We start from the raw sequence: 25585 nt of genomic DNA, 5'->3' as shown, positions 1-25585 counted from the left end.
TCTGAGAAGTGTGAAGGAGCCAGGTTACGAACTGCGTCTCTGAAGTCAAATCTTCCCTGAACACCCTGGTTGCCCTCAAGCTCTCATGGCACACACAGGAGAGCTATAATCTGCAACCCGGTGGTGTGACCTTAAGTCCAGTGTTTGTGCCATCTCTCCAAGAGCTGATGACTCTCAAGGCTGTGTGAATGGGAGATGCACCGAAGTTACTAGACTGGCCTAACCAGTGTCCCCTCAGGGCACCACACTCCCTGCACTCTATCTGCATATGAAGAGGGAGCATCTGGAGATTATAAACACAAATCCTGACTTCCATTTCTCCTCATGAAAGACTAACAGGAACCAGATTTATCCTCCCACTGCAAGCAAAAAAACTGGACAAAGTGTATGAAACTACTGTTTTCAGACAGTGAAAACAATACATGCAGAACTGTGGTTCCTGGGAGAAAGAAAACAAGACGAGTCCCACTATCACCCTGGGTTTCTACCTAGGGGCACATTCTGGACTAAGAAGGAGGGTGAAGGGTTCCAAATAGAGCATGTCTCAAAAGGTCAAGGAGGCAGTTAAGGGACCAGGGATGCTGAGGTGGTTGGAAGCTGAGGGGCAGAGGCCTGGAAATAAGAAAGCTCTGAAGTAGCTAATACAGTAATAGCGGAGATAAACTGAAAACATGAAAGTACCCAATTAAACCAAAGAAGACAGAGAGGTGCCTGCCTGGCTCAGCTGGAAGAACGTGCAACTCCTGATCTCTGCGCTGTGATTTCAAGCCCCATGTTGGGTGTAGAGATTACTTTAAAAAAAAAAAAAAAAAAAAAAAAATCTTTAAACCAAAGGAGGCAGAAAAGGAGAAACAAAAAGCAAATGCAACAAATAGAGAATAAGCAAGGTGGCAGACTTAAATCTATCATATAAATATTTACATTAAATGTAAACAGTCTAAACATTCCAATTAAAAGGAGATTATCAGACTGAATAAAATAATCAAGACCCAACTACATGCTGGCTACAAAAAAACAGTTTTAACTATAAAGACAGAGATAAATTAAAGGTCAAAGGATGGAAAAGGATGTATACTAGGCAATACCATGAAAGCTGGAGTGACTATTAATATCAAAAGAGATTTCAAAGCAGAATATGACTACTAGGGAAAAAGAGCGACTTTTCATAACAATAAAAGACTTGCTCCACTGAGAAGGTATAATAATCTGAAATGTATAAATAAGTTCAAATTACAGGGAACAAAAACTAACATAATTGAAAGGTGAAATAAATGCACAATTAGAGACTTCCTCACTGTCGTCTCAGTAAGCAACAGAAGAAGTGGAGAAGGAAAACCAGTACATTCATGGAAGATTTCAATAATACTCAACGAACCTGACCAAACTGACATTTATAGAATGCTGCACCCATAACAACAGAACACACACATTTTCCACTTGCAAATGGACATGCACCCAAATAGATCCTAAGGTAGGCCCTAAAATAAGCATGAATATGTTTCAAAAGGATTAAAACCAGAAAGGATATGTACTCTGATCACAAGTGAATTAAATTATAAAGTAACAATAGAAAAAATTCTGGGAGGGGCACCTGGATGGCTCAGTTGGTTAGGCGTCTGCCTTTGGCTCAGGTCCTGAGATTGGGCCCTGTGTCCCACTCCTTCTGTCCCTCCCCTCCACTTGTTCTTGCTCAAAAAAAAAAAAAAAAAAAAAAAAAAAGGAAAAAAAAGTGACTGATTTTTGGGAAAAATCCCTGATAGTTGAAAATTAAACAACACACCACTTATCAATTCACAGGTCAAAGAAAAACCAGTAAGAACTGAATGAAAATAAAAATTTAATATATCAGAATATCAAAATGTGTGGGATGCAGCTGAAACAGTGCTTCAGGGAGATTTATCACTTTAAATGCTTATTTTAGAAAAACAGGGTCTAGAATTAATGATCAATTAATGATCTTTCTTTTTAAGGTCAGCTAGAAAAAGAGCTGGGGTGCCTGGGTCGCTCAGTCGGTTAAGTGTCGAACTCTCAACTTCAACTCATGTCATGATCTCAGGTCATGGGATCAAGCCCCAAGTCTGGCTCTGCACTCAGTGGGGAGTCTGCTTGAGATTCTCTCTCTCCCTCTCCTTCTGTCCCTCTTCACTGCATGTGAGCTTGCTCTTTCTCTCTCTCTAAAACACATAATCTTAAAAAAAAATAAAGATCAGCTAGGAAAAGGAAAAAATTAAACCAAAAATAAAGTTACGAAAAAAAGTAACAAAAAGCAGAAATCGATGAAACAAAACAGAGAAAAAAAAAATCAAACCAAAAACTGGATTCTGAAGAAACCAACACACCTGATAAATTCCTAGTTAGATTAAGGAAAAAGGAGAAAAGACACAAATTACTCATATCTGGAATGAAAGACAGAGTATCTCAACAGATCCTATAAACATTTAAAGAGTAAGGAAATAACAATAACTATACCAATACCTTTGACAACTAAAATGATGAAGTTACCTGAAAAACACAATTATGAAAATAGAGACAAGAATTAGAAAATTCCTGTATCTGGAAATAAACTGAATTCATAATTAAGTAATTTCCCAAGAAAATTCCAGGCCCACATGGCATCACTGGGGAATCAAAGATTTAGTCAAGGAATAACCCTACATAAATTCCTCAAGCAAACAGGAGGGAACACATCCCAGTTCATTTTAGAAGGCCATCATTACTCTGACACCAAAACAAGACAGAACGTTAAGGAAACTTCAGACAACATATTCCTCATGAACACAAAAATTTTAATACAAATAAAAATCTTAAGGAAAAAAAGGAAACCCCAAGTTTCCTAAGGAGGCAAAGGTTGGTTTACATTGAAAACTCAAATTACATCACCATATTCACAGAATTAAGAGAAACAGCAAGTAACCACATCAACAGATGCAGGAAGAGCATCTGACAAAACTCAACACCCATCACGACAAAGCTCAGTGCAGAGGAAGAAAGGAGAACTTCCTCTAACTGACCTATGAAAACCCCAAAGGGGATGCCTGGAACAAGGCGATGATGCCCACTCTTTCCATTCAACATTGTTCTGAAGATCCTGGTCGGTGCAGGAAGGAAAGGAAAAGAAAAAGGCACAAAAGACTTGAAAGGAAGTAAACTGTCTTTATTCAGAGATGAACTGACTGTGTACATGGAAAATGCTAGATAGTAAACCAAATAGCTACTAAAATTGTAAGTGAATTCAGCAGGGTCATAGGACAGAAGGTCATGTAATCAATTTTATTTCTAAGGACTAGCAATAAACAATTGGAAAACACAATATCCTTTACAATAAATTAAAAAAATGTATAAGTCTTGCTAACTGAAAACTAAAGAATGATGCTGAAATCGAAAAAGACCCAAATAAATGAAAATTATAACCTATTCATGGATTGGAAAGTTCAATTATTATTCAGATGATAATTCTCCCCAAGCTGACTGACAGGTTCAATGCACCTCCACTCAAAATCCCAGAGGCTTTTATTTCTAGAAGTTGACAAACTGATTCTAGTACTTATATAGAAATGCAAATGACAGAATAGCCAAACTATATTTTTAAAAAGAACAACAAAGTTAGAGGACTCCCATGACCTGATTTTCAGATTGTAAAGCTACAGTGATTGAGACCGTGCTGTTAGCATGAGGATACACATATAGATCAATGGAGCAGGCATGGAATTGAGGAGACCATCCATACAATCGATTTTTGATAAAGAAGCCAAAGTAATTCATTCAGAAAAGGTTTGCCAGCTGTCCATGGTCTCAGATCTAGGGTGCAGTGTAGCCAGACTGTAAATCTCAGCAGGTGGGCTCCTGAGTATTTCCCTCACTTTGATCACCCTCAGTTTAGAGTGTGTGCCAGAGGGGACTCATGTATGGTCCTGTTGGCCCTATGCAATGGGACCTTGTGCAGTGTTAGGTCTGGGCAGGACTCCCGTTTCATAGAGGCGACAGCATGGCTAGGCTCACCTAGGGACTCTGTGGTGTATCTTCTCAGCACCATAGTAGCCAGCTGGAGGAAGAAACCGAAGTTTGAAATTCCTGAGCCCTAAGGGGAGGAGGGGCCCTGCTCCTCTGAGCGAATTAGGAGTGTGAGCTCTGGTGTCAAGCCACCTGGGTTTTAATCTGAAACGTCACGCTATACCACAGTTTCCTCATCAGTGAAACAGGGATCATATTGTATCCCTGACATGACATGGGTTGTTTTGAGCACAAAAGCTCTTAGAGCAACGCCTAAAACTCCGTAAGTGCTCAGAAAACGTTTGCTTGTTGAGTGTCACTATCTATGTTTCTGATGTACTTATGACACCAAATCGCAGCTTCCTGTTCCATATTTATTTTGGAGACAGCAGGGCATTGTAGACAAGCCTGGGGCATTCCAATCAGTTGGGCCTGGGTTAGATTCCTGGCTCTGCTTTCTCCACGGGCGCCTCCATCTCTCTTTGCATCTCAAGTTCATGACTGTTACAAAAAATCCTCATCCATCAGTGGGGCTCATGTAACCCTCCTCACAAGGCTGAGGCAAGGGTAAGAGATACTAGATGTTAGCCAAGTGCTTCTGACAGTTCCGATCACACAGAACATCAGGAAAGGGGATTTCACATTATTTTGACTATTTCTCACTCCTGGTTATCAGGAAGGTTAAAGAACCTAGCTCTTTACTGTGTCAAGATAAGGCAACTTGCAAAAAAGGTTTACACCATATAGGAGCAGACTTCGAGAACATGAGAATCTGTGCCCACCTGCAAGAGGGGACATCAGTGTGACTGGGCCTGGCAGGGGACAGTGCAGCAGCTCACAATAAATATCCACCTGGGGTCTTCGCTCAAGTTGCCTCTTCCTACAATTTTTTTGAACACAAAGCTCCTATCCAGGACCCCTTTTCTTTCGTCTTTTTCACCTCCTTTCTGCATGATCCCCAGCTGCTGCGGAACCACTTTCAGGGTGCACTGTGGCCTGGCTTCAGTGGTTGCTGCTCACGGTCAGCCGCCTCCCTCCATGCACTGGGCAGAAAGGCCTGAACAAGGAGGGGACGACTTCTGGAGCATTCCTACCAAGAACAGAGGGCATGCAGGGACTCTGCACCAGAAGGCGGGGACTCGAACCTGAGGGCCAGACTGTGGTGAACTAATAAACAGTGAGAGCTCCAGGTTCCGGTTACTGAGGGCTAATGACCTGGAAACTGCCTCCCCTCCAAAGCGGAAAAAGCTTCCTTCTCAGTCACACGCAGCGAGGCGCAGCTGACAAGCAGAAGGAATCAGCGCAGCCCGAGGCTGGCTGTGTTTGGTGGTGCTTTTCACATTCACCAAGTCATGGTGTTCTCCCTGTGCCCCGGGACACAGCTAATATTCCACCTTCCCACCTTTTGCTCTACTTGAAAGGACAGTAGCTGCTATTAGAATAGGGGTCTATTCAGGGCGCCTGGGTGGTGAGGTTGGTTAAGCGTCCAACTCTTGGTTTTGGCTCAGGTTGTGATATCAGGGTTGTAAGACTGAGTCCGGTGTCCGGCTCTCCTTCCTTCTTCCTCTGCCTCCCCCACCTCTCCCCTGCTCCAGACTCTCTCTCTCAAATAAATTTTTTTTTTCAAATAAATAAATCTTTAAAAAAAAAAAAGTCTACTCAAAACTGTTTACTCCACAACTCTATTTTTTTTCCTTTTTTTTTTTTTAAAGATTTTATTTTTTTATTTGACAGAGAGAGATCACAAGTAGGCAGAGAAGTAGGCAGAGAGGCAGAGGGGGAAGCAGGCTTCCTGCTGAGCAGAGAGCCCGATGCGGGGCTCAATCCCATCACCCTGAGATAATGACCCAAGCCAAAGGCAGAGGCCCAACCCACTGAGCCACCTAGGTGCCCCTCCACAACTCTATTTCTAAAGAAAACAAAAGCTGGTAGATACTGCCATCTTGCTCTCTTTTCATCTGACGTGTGAACACTTTGAGAATCTAATGAAAGCACAGACTTTCAAAGAAATACAGAACATGGTATTTTTCTACACATTTGGTGATGCCAAGGACCTTGTGAAGTTCACAGATCTTATGGGGTTCAACACATCCCTCAAGTCCCCTATAAGCCCTTAACAGCCTGAGCCTCTCTCTAGAACCTTAGGAAACCAATGAGCAGAACAGTAGTCTTTGGAGTCTGACTGGGAAATATATGAGTCAGATGCTGGCAAACTACAGTCCATGTGCCAAGTCCAGCCTCTACCTATTCTTGTAAATAAAGTTTTATTGGAACACAGCCACACTCATTCCTTTACTTATTGTCTAGGGCTACTTCTGTGCCAATGGCAAGGTCTGATGTTGCCACAGAGACCATCTGGCCCACAAGGCCTAAAATATTTACTACCCATCCCTTCAAGGCGGAAGTTTGCCAACTTTCAATGATGAATGAAAGACCACACGTTTTCAAAGGGAGGCTGCTAGCATAGAAAATGGACAAATACCCTGCCAGGAACGCCACCATCTTGAACTTTTTAAGATTAGGAGGAGCAAAGAAAGAACAGCTGCCAGCTGAGATTACCGGCGAAATGGCAAGCTGCTCAGGCCCCGAGCTTCCTGACAACGAGCGTGCTTATTCCATAGGCACCTACTACGCAGGATGACAAAATCTCTTCTTAGGGAAGATAAGTAAAGGATAATGATTAAATGCTACTGCCAATTGTGGGAGCATAAGAATTAGTCAAAAGGCCTGTCATCAAACAGCGTTGGGAAAGGAGTTCAGGGACGGCCTGTAGAACAACAGAAGAGCGTGTGGGAAGGCGGGCTTACCAGAAAACCCCTGAAGGAAAAGGAAGGAAGCAACAGTGACATGAACAAATGATTTTGCAAGAGGGACACTTCACAGGTGACACACTAGGACGACAGATACTGTGACTCAAGGACTGTACGTGATAAAGGGAGAAGCTGAGGGTTTCAAAATAATCCATCCCTTTGGCCCTGTCAGACTCACGTTATCCAGGTCCTTCCGCAGAGCAATCTTGCTGGTGACCAGCTCATGGGCTAAGTCATCATTTTCCTGTTCCAACCTCATGTTAGCTTCTTGTAGACGCCGGTTCTCCCGCTGACGGGTAGAAAGAAACCAGTTACAGACATGTAAAAACCAGATGGAGATGATAATTTCTTATGGCTAACCCTCATGGAAGTCATGGAAGGAGCGGCTGGTCCTAATGTACTAGCGAGCAACAATTTCTTCTTTTCTTTCTCCGACCAGAAATTCTTAACTGGCCCCAGTGACCTTGCCAAGCAGCTACTTCTGATTAACCAAGACGAACGGCCACTGTACTGTGACAACCCAGGCAGTTGGTTTAAAGCACAACAGATCTTACTTTCTTATTTGCAAATTCAAACTGAAACTTGAACCTAGAAACAATGGATCTGAATTTTTAAAAGAACTCAGCAAACCTAGTTACATGCATGATTATAGGAAATGAAAGGCTGAAAGCTCTTCACACCGACCCAGGCCAAAAGCAAACGAACCTCAAATCGCTCGATAGGGTCTTCTTGTTGGGCCTGCTGTTCCCTCATGGTGTGATACTCTTTTTCATATTTTTTCAACTTCTTCTGACTAATCTGTAGGATAAACCATGGCACAAATTAAAAAGCATCAGAAAGTGATAGGTGTCTCAGGGCCTGTGCTGAACTGGGCATCTTCAGTCACTACGGGAGTGGTACAGCCCCACAGCCTCAGCCCTGAGTCCTGTGGTCCCTGATCACCACCCGCCTCCTCCGCCATTTTATTGTGCCCACACCAGCACTGCTGCAAGTGCTTTCAATCTGTGACCTCAGGATACCTCGACAAGATACAGTTTATCATCCTCATTTTATAGGCAACTTAATGGAGATTTAAGGAGGTTATGTAATTTGACCAAGGTCACTCAGTTAAGATGGGAAGATCTGGGAGTGGAGCCCAGGCAGCTAAACTCCATGCAAAGTCCAAGCTGTACTCACCTCACTACCCTACACCTATCACTTTCCCTCTCTACTAGCTCCTTCTGTGCAGCTATCTAACAGACACAATTCTCTCTGCCCTTAAAAACACCATTCTAGGGGCACCTGGGTGGCTCAGAGGGTTAAAGCCTCTGCCTTTGGCTCAGGTCATGATCCCAGGGTCCTGGGAGCCCGCATTGGGCTCTCTGCTCAGCAGGGAGCCTGCTTCCCTTCCTCTCTCTGCCTGCCTCTCTGTCTACTTGTAATCTCTGTCAAATAAATAAATAAAATTAAACAAACAAACAAACAAACAAAAACAGGGCGCCTCGGTGGCTCAGTGGGTTAAAGCCTCTGCCTTCGGCTCAGGTCATGATCTCAGAGTCCTGGGATCGAGTCCCGCATCGGGCTCTCTGCTCAGTGGGGAGCCTGCTCCCTCCTCTCTGCCTACTTGTGATCTCTGTCAAATAAATAAAATCTTTAAAAAAACAAGCAAACAAACAAAAAACACAACACCATTCTACCGACCACGCCACTTAGCAGCTCTTCCGCCCAGCAGACTACTGTCCTCTTGCTCTCAAGCTGCTTCCTACCAGCCACGGCAAACCACAGGTGTACACGTTTCACTTCCAGTGCTTCATGGTCTCTCTTCAATCTCTCTAAATCAAGCTTCTTCTCTGACTGCTCAATAGGAAGACTCTCCTGAAGGTCACTAGCATTTTCTTTTTCACTCCATCCAGTGGGTCCCAACTCTCCCCAACTAGACTTCAAAATTCCTGCCTTTCCTTCTTTAACACGACCAAATGACTCTTCTTCCCTCCAAAAAATCATCTCTTTATTCTCTCATCTCTCCTTCTACCTAAACAGTCCCCTGCCCCTGACCTTACAGGCTAGCCTGTTTTTTCCTTCAATCTGAACATAACCGAGGGCATCCCTTTAAGATGCAACTCTTACTCTTTTGATTCCTTCCTTTAAACCACTAACTCATTCCCTTTGGTATCTTTTAAATTATACTTTTAAATACTTGGAAACATACGAAATAGAGAAGTGCTAAAACCAGTGTGTGTAGCATAACGACTGATTAGAAAGCGAACACTCAATGCTTCCCGAGGCTTTAATATAATCAGCACAGTACTTATGGCTCACAAATCTGACTTTCACCTCCAGGTCATTAGGAATCTCAGAGCTGGGCTAGTCTAACTTCCTTATTTTATAGGCAAAGAAACGGAGACCTCGAAAGGGGATGGGGCAGCCCCAAGTATACAGCATCTCCAGCCTCTTGTTCCATGATTCCCTTTCCACCTCACTGCAGCTGCCTGCTGTTTCCCTCCCACTGACTCTCTGGACGATGCCCTTGTCCGATGTTTACAGGTATGCCTCAATCAGAGCTTATTCCTGGAGTCTGGTGGGCAGGCAGCCAAGAACATAACACCACGCCCTGGCTGCTGTCTTTAGAGAGATGCCCGTTAAATACTTGGGGTGATGCCATAAGCTGGAAAGTGACATCTTTAAAACCAGATCTGTGGTTTAAGGACAATGCTGGGGTAAATGTTTGTGTATGTAAGTGATTCACAAAGAAAGCACCTAAGTAAAACATTGATGTGATCAGTAAATTTATAAACAATCCTAACAGATCAATAGTAGAGGAACAGACAAAAATGAGGTCTGTGGGCAGCAAACACTCCCCCCCAGAGTTCTCTGCACTCAGTCTGGGTAACTGATCAGGGAGCACAGGGGTTAGGAGGCCCCCTGGTACTTGATTTAAAAAAAAAAAAAAAAAAGTTGACACCAAATCCTACAAAACATTCTCATGAATCTTCAGGGTTCTTCACCTTCTCATTCTCATGATGGAGTAAGGAAGAGCTAACGTTCCCCCACCCCCAATAAACATACATTATAAAAGGCTGATTACAAAGTAATTTCTTCTACATTTTCTTATCCCTTAAGATAAACGCCTCATTATCAGAGCCAAAGGGCTGACTATGCCTCAACATTGTAACAGTATTACTGTACACTGGGTACCTGAGAGACGCAAGACCCTTTACACATGCTACTGCATTTGGTTCTGACGTTTCCATGATAGAATACAGGCATTTCTTTACGTACTTCCCACATTTTCCAAATTTTCTGCCTTGAGCATGATTTATTTTTATAATTAAGTGAACAAAATAGGGGCACCAGGATGGCCCAGTCGGTCAAAGGGTCTGCCTTCAGACCTGCCTGGGTCCTGGGATCAAGCCCCGCATCAGGCTCCCTGCTCAGTGGGGAGTCTGCCTCTCCCTCCGCCCCTTCCCCTGCTCACATTCTCTCTGTTGTTCATTCACTTTCTCTCTGAATTAAATAAACAAATAAAATCTAAAATAAATGCTGTTTAAAAATAATTATTAATAATTTTAAAATAATCCTGGTAATTGTTCTGGACTTCCCTAAGGTACCTTCTTGCTCATTTCTCCAGACAGTGGCCCCTACCTGTGCTTCTGAGTCAGGCCTCAGGGGCCACCCCTCAGGACTGGATACAAACAGAGCTCACCATCTTCCTCACTGGTCCGGAGGTCTGACTTCACCAGCTCTGGCTTGCTCTCCCATTTCTCATCCTCACTTATTCCTGGTCTCCCCCTCTCTTCACCACCTTATCCCTCACCCCCACCACAGACAAAAAATAAATAAAACCAATACTGCTTATAATGGGTTCACGCCTGATTCTGACTTTTGGAGCATGGGTGGCTGTATGCCACAGCCAAGTAGTTCAGGCTTCCCCTGAGGAATGGACTCCATGAAAAGGCAGATGCCTGATACCTAAATGGGGAACCGACAGGTACCAGCTACAAAAGCCACAATTCCAGCCTCCTTACTAGGCTGCAGCCCAGAGAGACCAGTACCTGTCAGCCTGCCTGTCCCATTATCAATGCCCTCCCCAGGCCAGAACTGTCTCATTGTCGTCCCCTGCCCATGCACAAAGAGAGGTGCCCACAAATGCTTGTTAAATTAATGAGAAAGGACCCCCTCCTCTTCTTTGCATCGACCTTTCTTCTGAACAGAAATGGCAACCACAGTGAACACAGAGCGCAAGCCTGGTCCCCTGCCTGGACAACCCCGTACCTGGTTCCCTCCTACTCACCTCTCAGAGACGAGCTCCAGCTTTACTGAACCCCTCCCTGGCACTTCTTCCCCCTACCAGGCCAGGTCTTTGCTACATATTCTCATAACATCAAGTCAATTCCTTCATGGCACCTGTCCAAGTTCACAATTATTTCTTTATGTGCTTACTTGATTTGTCTGTCTTCCCACTGGGAAACAGGCCCCATCTGTTTTGCTTACCCCACATCTCCAGTACCTAGCTCGATGCCTGGAACATAACTGGGACTCAATAATCAGATGCTGAACAAATCAAAGCCAATGGCCTTCCTTTTAACCTAATAAGGATGCAGCAGGACATTTGTTTACCCAACAGTTGAGCAGTGCTCCTTGTGAGGCATTAGTGATACAAAGATGTATACAGAACATGATATGCAAGCTCTGCAAAGGTAGGAACTTTCGTTTACTATAAAATTCCTAATGCCTCGCAGAGACTACAAGCATGGAAATACTCAATGAACAGACAAAGTCCCCACTCTTAAAAGTCTAAGGTTCATTTTATCGGTCTCTTACTTATACCAATAACATTTTAATTGAATTCAGGAAGAAGGGAAGCTACAGGCTCAGTCCCGAAGCTCTGAAACATACCTACCATTAGTGGACTCCTATCAGAAGGCTGTGAAATCCACAGCTTCACACACAGAGGTATTTTTGCCCTCAAAGAAGCTTAGTTTTGAAATTTGTTCTGTTTAAATGTACTTTCAGGGGGAAAAAACTCTAATATAATCCCCTGGGATAAGGCTATGTTTGTAATTTAGGTAAAACTAATTTTATGTCCCACTGCAATTAGTACATTGTTTCTTAACACTGTTAGAGACAGTACTATTTTAAAAGTCTCCTAAAAGCCATGGTTCCCATAAAAAGCACTATCCCGGGGCACCTGGGTGGCTCAGTGGGTTGAGCCTCTGCCTTTTGGCTCAGGTCATGATCTCAGGGCCCTGGGATTGAGCCCTGCGTCGGGCTCTCTGCTCACGGGGAGCCTGCTTCTCCCTATCTCTCAGCCTGCCTCTCTGCCTACTTGTGGTCTCTCTCTAATAAATAAATAGATAAAATCTTAAAAAAAAAAAAAAAGCACTGTCCCTGTAAAAAAGCATAGAAGCAGGACACCTGGGTGGCTCAGTTGGCTAAGTGTCTGCCTTCAGATCAGGTCATGATCCTAGGGTCCTGGGATCGAGCCCTGCATCGGGCTTCCTACTGCAGTGGGGAGTCTGCTTTTCCCTCTGCCCCTGCTCCTCCCCCTGCCTCGTGCACCTGTATGCTCTCACGCGCTCTGTTTCAAATAAATAAAATCTTTAAAAAACCCTAAAGAGCACAGAAGTCTGCCCCAACCCTACACCAGCAATAAAGTATTCTGCATACCATTTGACAGGACTCATAAGCTCCCTGAGGCCACCCATAGTATCAAGCTAAGGAACCCTGAATCAGAGAAAAGGTGGAGGCTTGGACCATGCCAGTTTGATATCTTGGCAGAAGTACGTATTTCATCCCAAACACTTCTCTCTCGCTCACTGGTCATTTATCTGTTACAGGAATTAGATAAGGCTCTCTCTTAAAACATCTCCAGGAGAGCTGGTACTGATCTGGTAGAGAAAATGAGAGAGCGGCCACTGACATGAGTGGGAGGGAAGTGGAACAGTCTGTCATGGAGAGCTTGGGCTTTGCAGGCGGACGGTCCCAGGCCTGAGCCCTGGTTCTGCCACTGACTCACTCGGTCCCTGAGGGTGAGCTGCCTTACCTCAGCTTCAGGTTCCTCATCTGACAGAATTCCAACAGTCCCCCTGAGGACTGCTGTTAGGAGGACTGCATGATAAAAACACATCAAGAGCTCAGGAGAGTGCCTAGCACACGAGGTCTTTTTAATAAAAAGGGTGGTTATTAAGTGTTATTATTTAATAATACCTACATTCTTGTCCTGACTCAGAGACAGAGTTACCCTCTAAACATGTGCTACAAGCAATGAGCCATTTAAACAAGTCAATTCAACATAGGAGAGCAGGAAATAGGTTGTGGATAGGAAATGGGAGCTGATTTCCAATTCTGGCTTAAGAAACCATTGCAAAGGCGGGAATCCCCACTGGGCTGGAGTCACAGGTAGTCCAGGGAAAACGGAAGGCTGAATGTTATTAGTAGCTCTGCATGGGAGGGGTGAACTTTACTGTGCAGGGGGTTGGGTCGATATGGAGATGTCTGGTATAGTGAGGAGATCTTGAACCCAAAGTCCTCACTGCTAAATAAAGACATCTGACATAAGTCCATCTTCCTTTTTTAGACTGCTTGTGCAGGGACTTCACTTTTTAGTTACTAATTTAAAAATCCTGAGACTGGGACGCCTGGGTGGCTCAGTGGGTTAAAGCCTCTGCCTTCGGCTCAGGTCATGATCCCAGGGTCCTGGGATCGAGCCCCACATAGGGCTCTCTGCTCGGTGGGGAGCCTGCTTCCCCCCTCTCTCTGCCTGCCTCTCTACCTACTTGTGATCTCTCTCTGTCAAATAACTAAATAAAATCTTAAAAAAAAAAAAAAATCCTGAGACTTACATGGGACTTTCAAGATAGTAAGATACCTCTACACCTATTTTATTTAATCCCCCAAACAACTGTCTGCGATCACCTCATTTTACTGATGGGGACTCGAGACCTAGATAGATAAAGTGACATGTTGAAAGCCAAGGATCCAGTCCATTAGCTGGCAAGAGCTGCAGAAGAACACAAATCTGGGGTGATTCTTGTTTCTCATCCATCTCTGTAATATGTTCAACACTGAGCACAGTTCTTGGCACGTAAGATAATCTACAAATGTTTGTTGCTGTGAATGGACTTAAGGAAAATAGATGTCTGGGCAGAGGTCAGAACAAATGAGCATGGATGAGGACAAAGACAAAGGTCATCAACAGAGCATGGGCCATTCTACAGGTACCACCTGGCTTCTCTTTCTCTAGCCCTGTGGCCTTAACCTACCTCAGGTCACATGGCAGAGGCAGAGCCAGGGTGAGAGCCAAGGTCCGTGGGACTCCCAGGCCTGCACTCGTAACCACTTGAAACAAATCAACATCCTATTTAATTTCTGAGCCCTTTTATTTAATTTGTTTGAACAGTTCAGGCTCAAACTCCCTCAAAGATCACTAAATAGAATTAGGCATTCTGGTTCTACCATCAGAGTATTTTTCTAAAATGCAAGTAGCAAATAAGTAGCAGAGAATCCAAACACAGATAAGAACCAAGAGAGACCAGCTTATTAAAATAAATTAAGGCGGCAGTGGGCACTGCTACCCTTATGACAACCAGCAAAATTTAGAGTTCATGCAGAAAAAAAGAGCTTTCACTCAGAAGTTTCTTCATGAAATTTAATCTAAAAGGTAGAAAATAAGAACAGAAGTAAAACTGCAGCCTGGTCTAGTACTAAGGGAAACTGAACTTAGCTAAACTTAGCTACAACTGAGTTAAACTGACAGAGACTGCACTTACCTGCCATTACAAGACAAACATCACCAAAAATACAAAGGGCCCCTCTCCCGTTCATTCAATCCCTCCTTTACAGAATGGTACACTGATGGTAAGCACTGACTTTAGTCTGAAATTCCTGGGATCTAACCCCAGCTCCATCACTTACTAACATTACACTTCTTCAGAGTTTTCTTCAATTCTCTAAGATTCAGTACATGCATATGATCACTGTAAGGATTAAGTCACTATGTGCAAACACTATGCAAGATTCTGTGAACACATTAAGAAAACAACATTGATGAAGCCACGGCAATCACAGAGTTTAAGATACTCACGCACACTAATATGCAAATGATCTGAGCAGAGGATGAAGTTCAGACTAATACTGCTTTCAGCTCCTGAAGAAACATCCCCCAAAAGCAAATATTCCCAAATGCCAGGGTTTTCTGTTTCTCTAAATAGCAAATGGTTAGGATTACATTAATTTGGAGACACTGCTATTTGGTTTCTGTAATATCTTTTTCTACAGGTAGTCTGAAGTCTTGCACATTCACTTTAAGTTTGAAATAACACATCCCAATGAAGCAATCAATGGTTCAGAAGATTCATTTCACCTCAGACAGGATTCCACAGTGAAAGGATCCAAGTTTTCACTCAAGTTTGCTCTAAGAAACCCATTGGCCATCTCTGTTACGGCTCTTACTTCTTCTGAACTAGCCTAAACCTTACATATTGAACTTACTCTCAAACATCTCAAAAAACCAATTACTCCCATATTTCTTGAATCAAAAAAATTTAAGACCTACAAATTAATTTTTTCCGCATTTTCTCCCCCTAAACACGATGCATGGCCCAGTTATGAGTATAAAAGGGTTGTGGAGCTCCCGGGACCATTCATGATCTCCTGGAACAATCTATTTATAAAGTGAAATTCCTGGGGTGCCTGGCTGGTTCAGTTGATGGAGCATGGGACTTTTGATCCCATGCTTGGGTTTGAGCCCCACATTGGCTGTGGAGATTACTTAAAAATAAAATCTTAAAAAAAAAAAAAAAGTGAAATTCCTTTTAAATCTTCTATCAGAAGTGGAAACAATCTTCCTATCTCAAGATAACGATCCATAAAGGGAGAGGAACTCTATGGATGGCTCAATGAATTCTGATATATGCTGTTAAACTTGAGATTAAGAGCAGAGGATCTAAGACTCTTTAAAAAGTAAGTAAAATATCTCAGTTGCATAATAAAAGTGAGAAGCAAGAACGAGAAGGGGAGAAGTAAAAAGGACTGAAAAGAAAGAAATGAAGCAAGAGGCAAGTAAAGATTGACACAGAAAAAGATTTTAGAGAAAAGCAAGACAGACACACAGAGAGAGGAATACACACCTTTTTGAGCAACACACCCATCTGGTGGCCATTTCAGATATTGCCACACCAAACCTAATTTCCTGCTGCAACTCTGCAGTAAGAGGCCACACAATGGCATGGAAAGCTTTGGGAACGTGGAGTCAGAAGGCCTGAGTTCCACTAGGCCTCGAGTCCCCACCCAGCTAGTTCCAGGGTAAGTCACTTGGCTTCTACAAGCCTCAGCTGCCTCACGTGACTTGCCCTGCATACCTCACAGGGCACTGAAGGGAAGAAATGAGATAGCCATAAAAACTACACAAAAACTGGAAATTATAACATCAAAACTGTTAAAACACAACAACAATAAAAGCAGGTAACTGTTTCCTCAAATGGCATGTGAGGCAAAGTATTCCTAATTCCCACCCTAGTCAGGAAGTACAACTGAGAAAACCAAGCTACAATATTTAAGAAATTAAAAAATAATGGAATGGGACTTCAGTGAGTTACAAAGCCAATGTTTCCTTTCTAAATTCTATACCAGAAGCTTTAAAAGCCACTTTCCAAACCATTCACAAAGCAAGCATCCCCTTTTCCATGTCTAGAGGGGGCTCCAAACCCACAGATGATCATATATCGTTTCCTGCTGACGGAGGCACGCCCACCTGATGCAGTCCACATAATGCAGAGCTCATGACAGCCTGCCTATGAGTTTCCTTATTTTTGAGTTGGCAAATTATCACTGGGACCGAGGTTCTTTGCCAATAATTGGCTTAACTACTGCCTATATTTCTCTTAATCATTTTTGGCATTAGTAAACCTACCAGAGTACAAGTAACCATCACTAACTAGACTACATTCCACCTTTTAGCAGAACAATTTCACTCTCATGTCCTGGTTCAATGCTTTCCACGCCTTGGGTCAATTTTAAGAAATATTCTATCTTTCCCACCTGAAACCATGTGCAAGTAGGGGGAATCATCCAAAGTGTACCCCAGCCAGACAGTGTTCTCCAGGGCCAGAAGGAATTATGTATCTTAGCACAAAATGTGTGTGCTGTGCAGCCTTGTCTACCTTAATTCCGTGAAAGCACAGGCAAAAAAAAAAAAAAAAAAAAAAAAGATATTAGACACGTCCAATCTGGACTACGGAAATAAGGGATCCATATATTGTTAAAGTGTTTCAAGCTACTGAAAACCCAAAAAGTAAAACCTTCAGCTGGAAGCTACTGTAAGCCTTCCCCAAAGCCACTTTAACTCTCCAACTCTTCTTCATAAGACAATACTTGGTGGAAACTCAGCAGCGTATCATTTAATTCACTCATTCAACAATTTTTATATGCCAAATCCTGTTCTTGTGCTGGGGATCTGGCAGGCAGACAATAATCAAATGAACACATAAAATAATGTTAAGTAACAATAAGTGATACGAGGAAAATTAGACAGGGTAAAGAGATCAGGGTGTAAAGTGTTGAGGGAGCTGCTACTTTAGACATGGTAATTAGAGAAGTCCTCTCTGATGGCATGATATCTGAGCATAAGACTCAATGAGGTGACGGTGACACCACGTGGACATCAAGAAGAACATGATGGGCAGAGAGACCAGCCTGTGCAGAGGCCTGAGGAGTGAACATGCTCAGCATGTCGGAGAACAGCAAGAAGGCCAGGTTGTCTGAAGTGGAAGGTGTAAGGGGGAAAAGGAGGAGGAGGTGAAATCAGAGAGATGGTCAGAGGTCAGAGGGTATAGCACCTTGCAGGCCAAGGCAAAAACTTTTGAGTTTCATTCTGAGATAAGAAGTCATCAGAGTTTTAAGCAAGGGAGAGATGGGATTAAAAAACACCACTGGGGTGCCTGGGTGGCTCAGTCTGCTGAGCATCCAACTCTCAGTTTCGGCTCAGGTCATGATCTCAGGGTCCTGGGATCAAGCCCAGTGTCATCATTGGGCTCTGTGCTCAATGGGGAGTCTGTTTCTCTCTCTCTCTGCCTGTTCCTCCCCCTGCTCTCTCTCTCAAGTGAAAAAACTCTTAAAAGAAAAGAAAACCATTGTGGAAACAGAAAGATATGTAGTCCACTGGAACATTCCAGAAGACAAGTGACAGTGATGGTTACACTAGGGTGTTAGTGAGAAGGGGCAAAAGTGATCAGATTCAGGGTGTACTGTGAAAACAGGGCTGGGATGGAGGATGAAGATGCGGTGTGAGAGAGAAAGAGGTACTGATAATAAGCAAGGGTTTGGGCCTGAGAAACCAAGTTCCAGGAACTTAAGATAGGAAACTGGAAAAGGAGGTTTTGGAAGGGAGGAAATCATCAGCCACTAAGAGGACCTCTCTTGTATGAATCAGGCTGAAGTGGAAAGAGCAACTCAGAGAACCTCAGAGTTCACCTGATTCTGTGCTCTGTGCACAAACCCACCATCTGTGAAAATGTTTCTAAAACGTGTGCATTTGATATCTGCTTGGAAAACCAGTGGGCGTGCGGGTGGCTCAGTCGGTTAAGCATCTGCTTTGGGCTCATGTCCCATGTCATGATCCCAGGATCCTGGGATCGAGTTCCATGTTGGACTCCTTGCTTGGTGGGGAGCCTGCTTCTCCCGCCTCCCTCTGCTGCTTCCCCTGCTTGTGCTCTCTATCTAAAATAAATAAAATCTTTAAAAAAAAGAAAAAGAGAACCAGAGAGGCAATAACCATAAGAGCCATCATTTCTTAAACCCTTACTAATTACTAGACATCATGATAAGCACTGTACACAGCGTAGTTAATCCTCACACATGACGGCACTTAACCACAATACCTGGCACATGGGAAAATATCATTAAAACTTTTCCAGAGTACTCGTGAACTATGTAACATTTTAAGTTGAACAGTAACTTTAATAATTATTTCACTAACTAGAGGCTCTATTTCTTTTTCAAATCCTTGATTCAATTTATATTAGGATTTCTATTGTTTCTCAGGCTTAACAGGTAGGTAGTTTTAGTATTTCCTTTCCCTTTTCACAAAGAGGGCAGGCATTCCAGGGTCCGTTACCCAGAGTTTCCAGGTTCAGCTGCCTCCCAAAGGCCCAAAATCATATTATATGTCTTCATGAGCATTAAAACCCTCCATATTCCCCTGGGATGCTTTTTTACCAGTTCACACACGCTAGCTTTGAGCTACTGTGATTTAGGCACCTGGGATTTCTCTTTTTTCTTTCAAGTTCATCCAGGTATTTGATACCTCCAAGTGTCTAAAGAAGGGCAGCCTACGATAGCCTAGTGTGACATATAAACAGAACCAGAAGCTCACTATTATTTTACATACGAGGAAATTTTGCCTTAAATAGGTAAAGTCACTTTGAATTCAGATCTCCCTGATTCCAAGTCTGTGCTCTGGTTAGTATATAATGAAGTTTCTCCCACTCACATTACAACATGAATACAAGGAGATGCTACCTTTTTTTTTTAACCTTAAAAAAATTATGCAAATCATAAATGTCACTGAAAGTGATAAAATTGAGTTTCCATATTATTAGTTTCATTTTAGGGAATTTCTGACCCAAACCATAAATATGTGAAGTTAAAGAACAACAGAGGGGAAATCATGAAACCGGAGTCCTGCCACTGCTTAGCTGTATGACGCTAGGAGCTCCAGCCTCTTTGTGTTTCCTGGGTCTTCAAAATGAGAAGAATACCTTCCCTGAAGTCCAAAGGCTGGGATTTGAATGAGATTTAATGCATAGAGTATATAATGTGTAAGAAAATATTTGGAAAAAAATTATACAATACAAACATCATCATATAAATGTTCATAGTTTGATCAGGAACGGTGAGACATAAACTAAAGAATCTTAATCAATGCAAATATTATTTTACCTTCATGCTGCAAGCTAATTCCATTAGTTTTTTTGCATTTTCTTCTGAGCGGTACCTCTTAGGAAGCTGAACCCTGAAGAATTTCAAGGCACCTTCAAAGTCTGTCAACAGCAAGTCATCCTTAGAAGTCTTGAAGAAAGAAAGAAAACACAACCATGTATAGGAAAAGCTCTTTGCTATGAAGATACACAAGAAGCATTTTAAAACACCAGCACCTTTACAATCCCCAGAAGATACTTCTTAGCCAGTGCCTTGAGTCACTGTCAGGGCCACGGCTACCGCACGGTGGCTGCTTAGAAGGAGATCAAGACCAAGATACTTCGAGTGCTGGACAGGGGATGTCACTCAATTTACAAATAAATGTGTACCTTTAATAATCCAAGGGCGACATTAAAAATAACACTTATTCCCTAAAAGAGAAAACACAAAAAGAAGATTTTCAGTGATTATATCTGGACCAGTCAGCTGTCTGTCCCCAGAATGCCCCACAATTCTAAAGAAAGTATAAAAATTTAACTAAGTAAAGAAATGGGATATCTTGAAAATATCTTGGAAAATAATAATTATAGGTCTGCTACTGAAAAACAGCTTAAAATAGAACCAGTCTCCCATTCTTCTGAACTTTTTTAGCCCTATTCTCACAATCAACAAGAAAGAACGCTTTCCCAAAGTATTCTGTGCTTCCCAACCAAAGCATCTGAGACAAAAAATTGTGATCTTTCAGGATATAACTGCAGGTGGCCTCTTCCCTTATTTTGTGCTACCCCATTCCAAATATAGCAGCAGTCACTCTGCCTTTGAGCCCTTTACCCCAGAACAGAACCTGCTCAGGGCTCCCTCAAATCTGCCTTTCTTCAGCTAACCATTCTGGGAGTGCTAGGGGCAAAGGAAAGATAAGTGGAGGCATGAAGACCTGCTAAATTCTTTAAGTTCCTGGACCTCGGTTTCTGTAACTTATACTCTCCTCCAAGGGTTTTTGGAGGTAATTAGTTGAAAAGTTCATTTAAATTACTTAGCACGACCAGGCCCATGGTAACTACTTAAAACAAATGGTTGTTTATAATGCTGAGAAACTGTAAAACTTAAAGGTTTTACATAAACTATGGTATACCCAAAGAATGAGATACTTTGCAGCTGGTAAGAATAATCAGTGTTTCTGATAGTGTTTCAAGCTTGGTAAAAAGTCCAAATGCTTTAATGGATTTTTGTAAACCTTGAAAATGGCATAATTAAACATAAAGAAGGATGGTACAGATGTGTGTCTATAAGTGTTCAAGTATATATGGCAGAACCATATTTTTAAAATATATACTTACAGAACCATAATATACATTATTACATAATACTCCATATGAAAAAAGTTATTCTGTATAGAAACACATGTACATAAACACAAAAAATGGCTGAAAGAAAATACCCCAAAATATTAAGAGTTACTTTCTAGAGAGTGAGTGGGATTAAAGTATTTTGAAATCCTTTTGCTTGTGTTTTCCAGTTATTATATATATATATATATATATATATATAACTAATATGCAGTTATTAGTTCTGAAATTATTATTTTTAAAAAATCTCACTGGAAAAGGTGAATATTTAATAGAGGTAGTGGATAAATCACTTACAAATGAAATTATTTTTTTCTTAAACACATATACCCCAAAAAATGTTGTGGCAAAGACTGTTATGTATTCTGTATCTTTTTTTTGGTTTTAGTAATAGACCCTCCAATTTTTAGCAAATTCCTACCCAGCTTTTAAAAAGCTCTCTTTTGCAGCTAGATATGGTCAGGTACCTAAGTTCTGGCCAACAAGAGGTAAGTGAAAATTTGGGTGGAACCTCTAGGAAGTCTCTTAAAGAGGCGACACATCCTACCCTGTCCCCTGACCCTTTAGGGAAGGAAGGTTACTGCCAACCTTCCGGCTTCTTTCACATGAGAGAATTGAACCTCTACTTTATTTAGTCACTGTCATTTTGGGTTTCTTCAATAAATGCAGCCAAGCCTAATAGTAATACAAATGTGTAATAGTGGGCTGTTTGTCTGTTTTTTAGCAGAAAACACCTTTAACAAAACGTGATCATTAGCTTTAGCCCAAGGAAGAGTTACTTAAATCTGGATTTTTGAGCACAAAAATAAATTAACTAAGAAGAAATTCTATTTTTATGGAGGTGACACACAGGACGATACTGAAAACAAAAGCCAAAGTGCTGTGGCCTCTGATACATACCTCACATAAAAGCAGGTCAATGATATGGAAGACCATGTAGAGAGGGAATTTTGCTGTGAAAAGCGTAAGAAACCACTGGGAGGCATACATGTGCGCTTCAAGGCTTATATCCAGGAAGTGGTTGTACAGGTCAGGGATGTATTCCTGAAATAGCAAACTAATTAGTTTTGGGCATAGACACAGCTGTTCAACTCCCACTTGGGAGGCTCATAAATCTGCCAGGAATAGGCCAAAAAAGTCACATATTTGTGCTTTCCTACAAACCTCCAATGTGCTCAGAACACTTATTATCAAGTATTAAACTGACACTTGGCTCCCTTTTCCAGCCCACAAACTAGCTCAAAAGAGGAATCCCCAAGATGGTGACAAGTATTTGGAATGATAGTTTTTCTTTCCAAGTTATGAAATGTTTGGGAAAGTCTGTTTCACTTTTATTATGATATTCCTAACCAGTCAGCTTCAGAGCCTTGGCAGGTACTTCTTGACTTAGTTTGCCATGTCAAAGGTCCCTACAAAGTCATCTGATCTTTTGAGTGTTTATGAGATTGAAAACCTCGCTCACACCCATCAGGTTCACACCTTATTAATCTTGGCATCATCATCATAGTGAGAAATGAAAAACATCAAACTGGTCCTTAACCCCGGATGGCCAACGCAATCACCACTGCTCCTTGGCATCAGCTCATCAACCTGGTTCTTCTGAGAGTCTCGAGTCTCGTGCTCTTAGAGGCAAATGCAAGCTGGTTTCCCTTTTTACCTGCATGAGGCGCTCCAGCTGGTAAAATTTGCAATGTAAATCTTCAAAGTTTTGCTTGAAAAGTTCCCTGAGACCGTAGTCAAACATGATCTTGACCAGCACACTGAATGCCTGTTCTTCAGGCATCTGTAACAGATAGGGAATGGGGTGGGGGTGGAAATGGGGGTCACAAACACACCCAGAAGTTTTGCCAGTGTGATAAATTCATCCTTCCACTTCTATCTACATACTAGGAAATTTCAGTGATATGTAGTAACTCAGGTAGCTGTGTTTTATGACATTCATTCACTCAACCAAGACATATTAACGATGCCTAGTCTGTGTCACATAGTGTTCCTATCCTCGAGAAGCTTCCCATACAGTAGTATACAGTAAGTATGAATTAGGTAGAATTCATATTCACAATTACCTATGAATTAGGTAGAAAGATCAGTGGGGTTACAAGAACAAGAAAGCCTGAGTCTGCCTGAGGGAGCCAAGAATAGGCTTTGTAGGGGCAGATCTGAACTAAGTAGCAATAGGCTGACACACAAGTATAGGTTTCATCTTTCTCAAATCATGACAATTCTATTAAGTCATTTTACTTCCTTAGCTGCTATTTTTTTTCTTCCTCGTTGTTACAAACACAGCCACTGAGAGGAGAACCTTAAATATTCTAAAGTTTAACAGTAATGTTCAAAGTACTATAGGTTTATGGTAATACTTAAAATACTACAACACCCCCCACTTCACTTCTATTTACAGATGTTACCCATTTATAATAATACCTACATCTTCCATAGCTTTGTGGGAAAAATATTTCCCTGAGAACCTGGCAAATGTCTAGTTTACAAAATAGAAAAAAAAGTACTGGAAATGTTATTTAAGGCTTGGTATGACTGTAGCAAGCCTTCAAAATGTCAAGAAGGTGGGCGGGCTTCTGTGGAACCAGGGGATGAGGTGGGCTGAACACAGACATCACTGAGAATAAAGCGGAGCCAAAGAACAAATCAAATTAAGCAATAAATGAGAAAAGCACAGCAAATTATTACTGGCCAAGTAAGGGCATCTGGAGCAAAGGACCAGATCTCAGAGGTCTCTATCATGCAAGGCAATTTCTAATTTCTTCTGCATACTGAGGGACCCTTGGTCTGTCCCAGAGTGGCATTTCTGATGTCAGGTAGTACATCCGCTTTTCCTCTGAAACAAGCATTTATCCTAACACAATGATAAGCAGCACAGAGTTCAAGCCAAGACACCGTGGATGTGTTTGGGAAACCCATTTTAAAGGGGTTGTGATACTTAAATGGGGACAAATGTTCTTGGACTGAAGTTGAGAATAAAGACAAACCACCAAGCTTGAGAGACTCTGGGATATCAAGAACAACAGAATTTTAAAACTTGAGCTCTTGATGGATGTTAATTAGCTTCACTGTGGTAATCATTTCACAATGTATAGCTTATCAACTCATCAAATTGTACACCAAATACACACACACATTTTTGTCAATTATATATCAATAAGGCTGGGAAAAAAACTTGACCCTTTTATAGCTTTATCATATTTTTACATGCTTATTAATATCAAAAAGCTAGGTTCTCACAGAAGGAAGATACAAAGTGGTTTTGGTTTTATTTCTATTACAACCTACATAAGATGGCTTAAAACTCTTCAAAAGCTTCCCCTTGGGAACCTGGGTCGTTCAGTGGGTTAAAGCCTCTGCTTTCGGCTCAGGTCATGATCCCAGGATCCTGGGATCGAGTCCCACATCGGGCTCTCTGCTCAACAGGGGGCCTGCTTCCTCCTCTCTCTCTTCCTGCCTCTCTGCCTACTTGTGATCTCTGTCTGTCCAAAAAAAAAAAAAGCTTCCCCTTATTTGGGGAAACAAAATCCAAAGTCCTTGGGCTGGCCTCTCCAGCTCCCACCCCATCCCCCATCACAGGTAATGCTCCAGTCACACTGCCCAGCTTCCAGTTCCTTCCACAGGCCAAGTCTTCCCCATTTCAGTGCTTCTACAGGTTGTACTATTCCTCTTGTTGGGAGTGCTCTACTCTCCACTCTTGCTTTTAAAATAGTTTTCTTATTTTCACAATAATGTTAGCTTTAAAAAGTTAGATGATACAGATAAGCACAAAGAGTATGGATACCCCTTCTCATTTTTCAGCATTCACCTTAAAGATTACCTCCCCAGAGAAGCCTGTGATATAAATAAGACTCCTTTGCTGTAATCTTGCATAAAACATTTTACTATACCTTCATGTCGCCACTGAGGTAATAATGACATGCTTCTGGGACTTTCTGCTCACAGCCAGTCAGCTTCACTAGCTCTGTATCCACAAAGACTGGGACCAGGTCTACTTTATTGACTCCTGATCTCTAACATCTATCATGCTAAAGATGGAGGTGCCCAAACACTCTCTGCTAACATCCCTTGTGTGCTGTTTTTGCCAAGCATTTTGATTTTAATCTTGAGGAAATGATCAGACAAATCAAGAATGTGGAGTATTTCACAAGACAATTTGCTTGAGTTTTTCAAGACTGTCAATGGCATAAATCACAAGAAAAGCAAGGGAAGGAGGTAGTTGAGATTAAAAAAGTAAAGAAAAAGGACACCAAATGCATTGCTTGACTCTTCACTGATCTTGGTTAGGGGAAAAAAAAAAAAAAGCTATAAAGGACCTGACTGAGTAAACAATTGGGGAAACTCAAATGCGGACTCTGTGTAAGACATTACTGAGTCAGTGTGGAATTTCTTGGATGTGACTGCAGTATTATGCTCAAGTCTATAGGAATGAAGTAACTGATGTTTGCTACTGATTTTCCAAAAATAATTTCAAAAAATGTTTTTCAGTAAGAAATAAAATGTGTGTAAAAAAGGAGGAAAAGAGGGGCGTCTGGGTGGCTCAGT

General features: G+C 42.0%; 1 protein-coding gene across 1 annotated transcript in view; it reads right to left on the bottom strand.

Moving 5' to 3' along the window:
- The window catches only part of RABGAP1 (RAB GTPase activating protein 1), a 153487-nt gene that overhangs the window by 8139 nt on the left and 119763 nt on the right, over nucleotides 1–25585 (bottom strand). Inside the window, exons 16-21 of the mRNA XM_080819472.1 lie at nucleotides 22698–22823; nucleotides 21941–22084; nucleotides 20084–20125; nucleotides 19716–19844; nucleotides 7506–7598; nucleotides 6979–7089 (exon numbers count right to left, since the gene is read on the bottom strand). Of these exons, the coding sequence (XP_080675598.1) occupies nucleotides 6979–7089; nucleotides 7506–7598; nucleotides 19716–19844; nucleotides 20084–20125; nucleotides 21941–22084; nucleotides 22698–22823 (645 nt within the window). The remainder of the gene's footprint in view (nucleotides 1–6978; nucleotides 7090–7505; nucleotides 7599–19715; nucleotides 19845–20083; nucleotides 20126–21940; nucleotides 22085–22697; nucleotides 22824–25585) is intronic.

Source organism: Martes martes (genome assembly GCF_963455335.1).
Source record: "Martes martes genome assembly, chromosome: 12".
Taxonomy (NCBI): domain Eukaryota; kingdom Metazoa; phylum Chordata; class Mammalia; order Carnivora; family Mustelidae; genus Martes; species Martes martes.
This window is presented reverse-complemented; position numbering and strand designations above follow the sequence as displayed.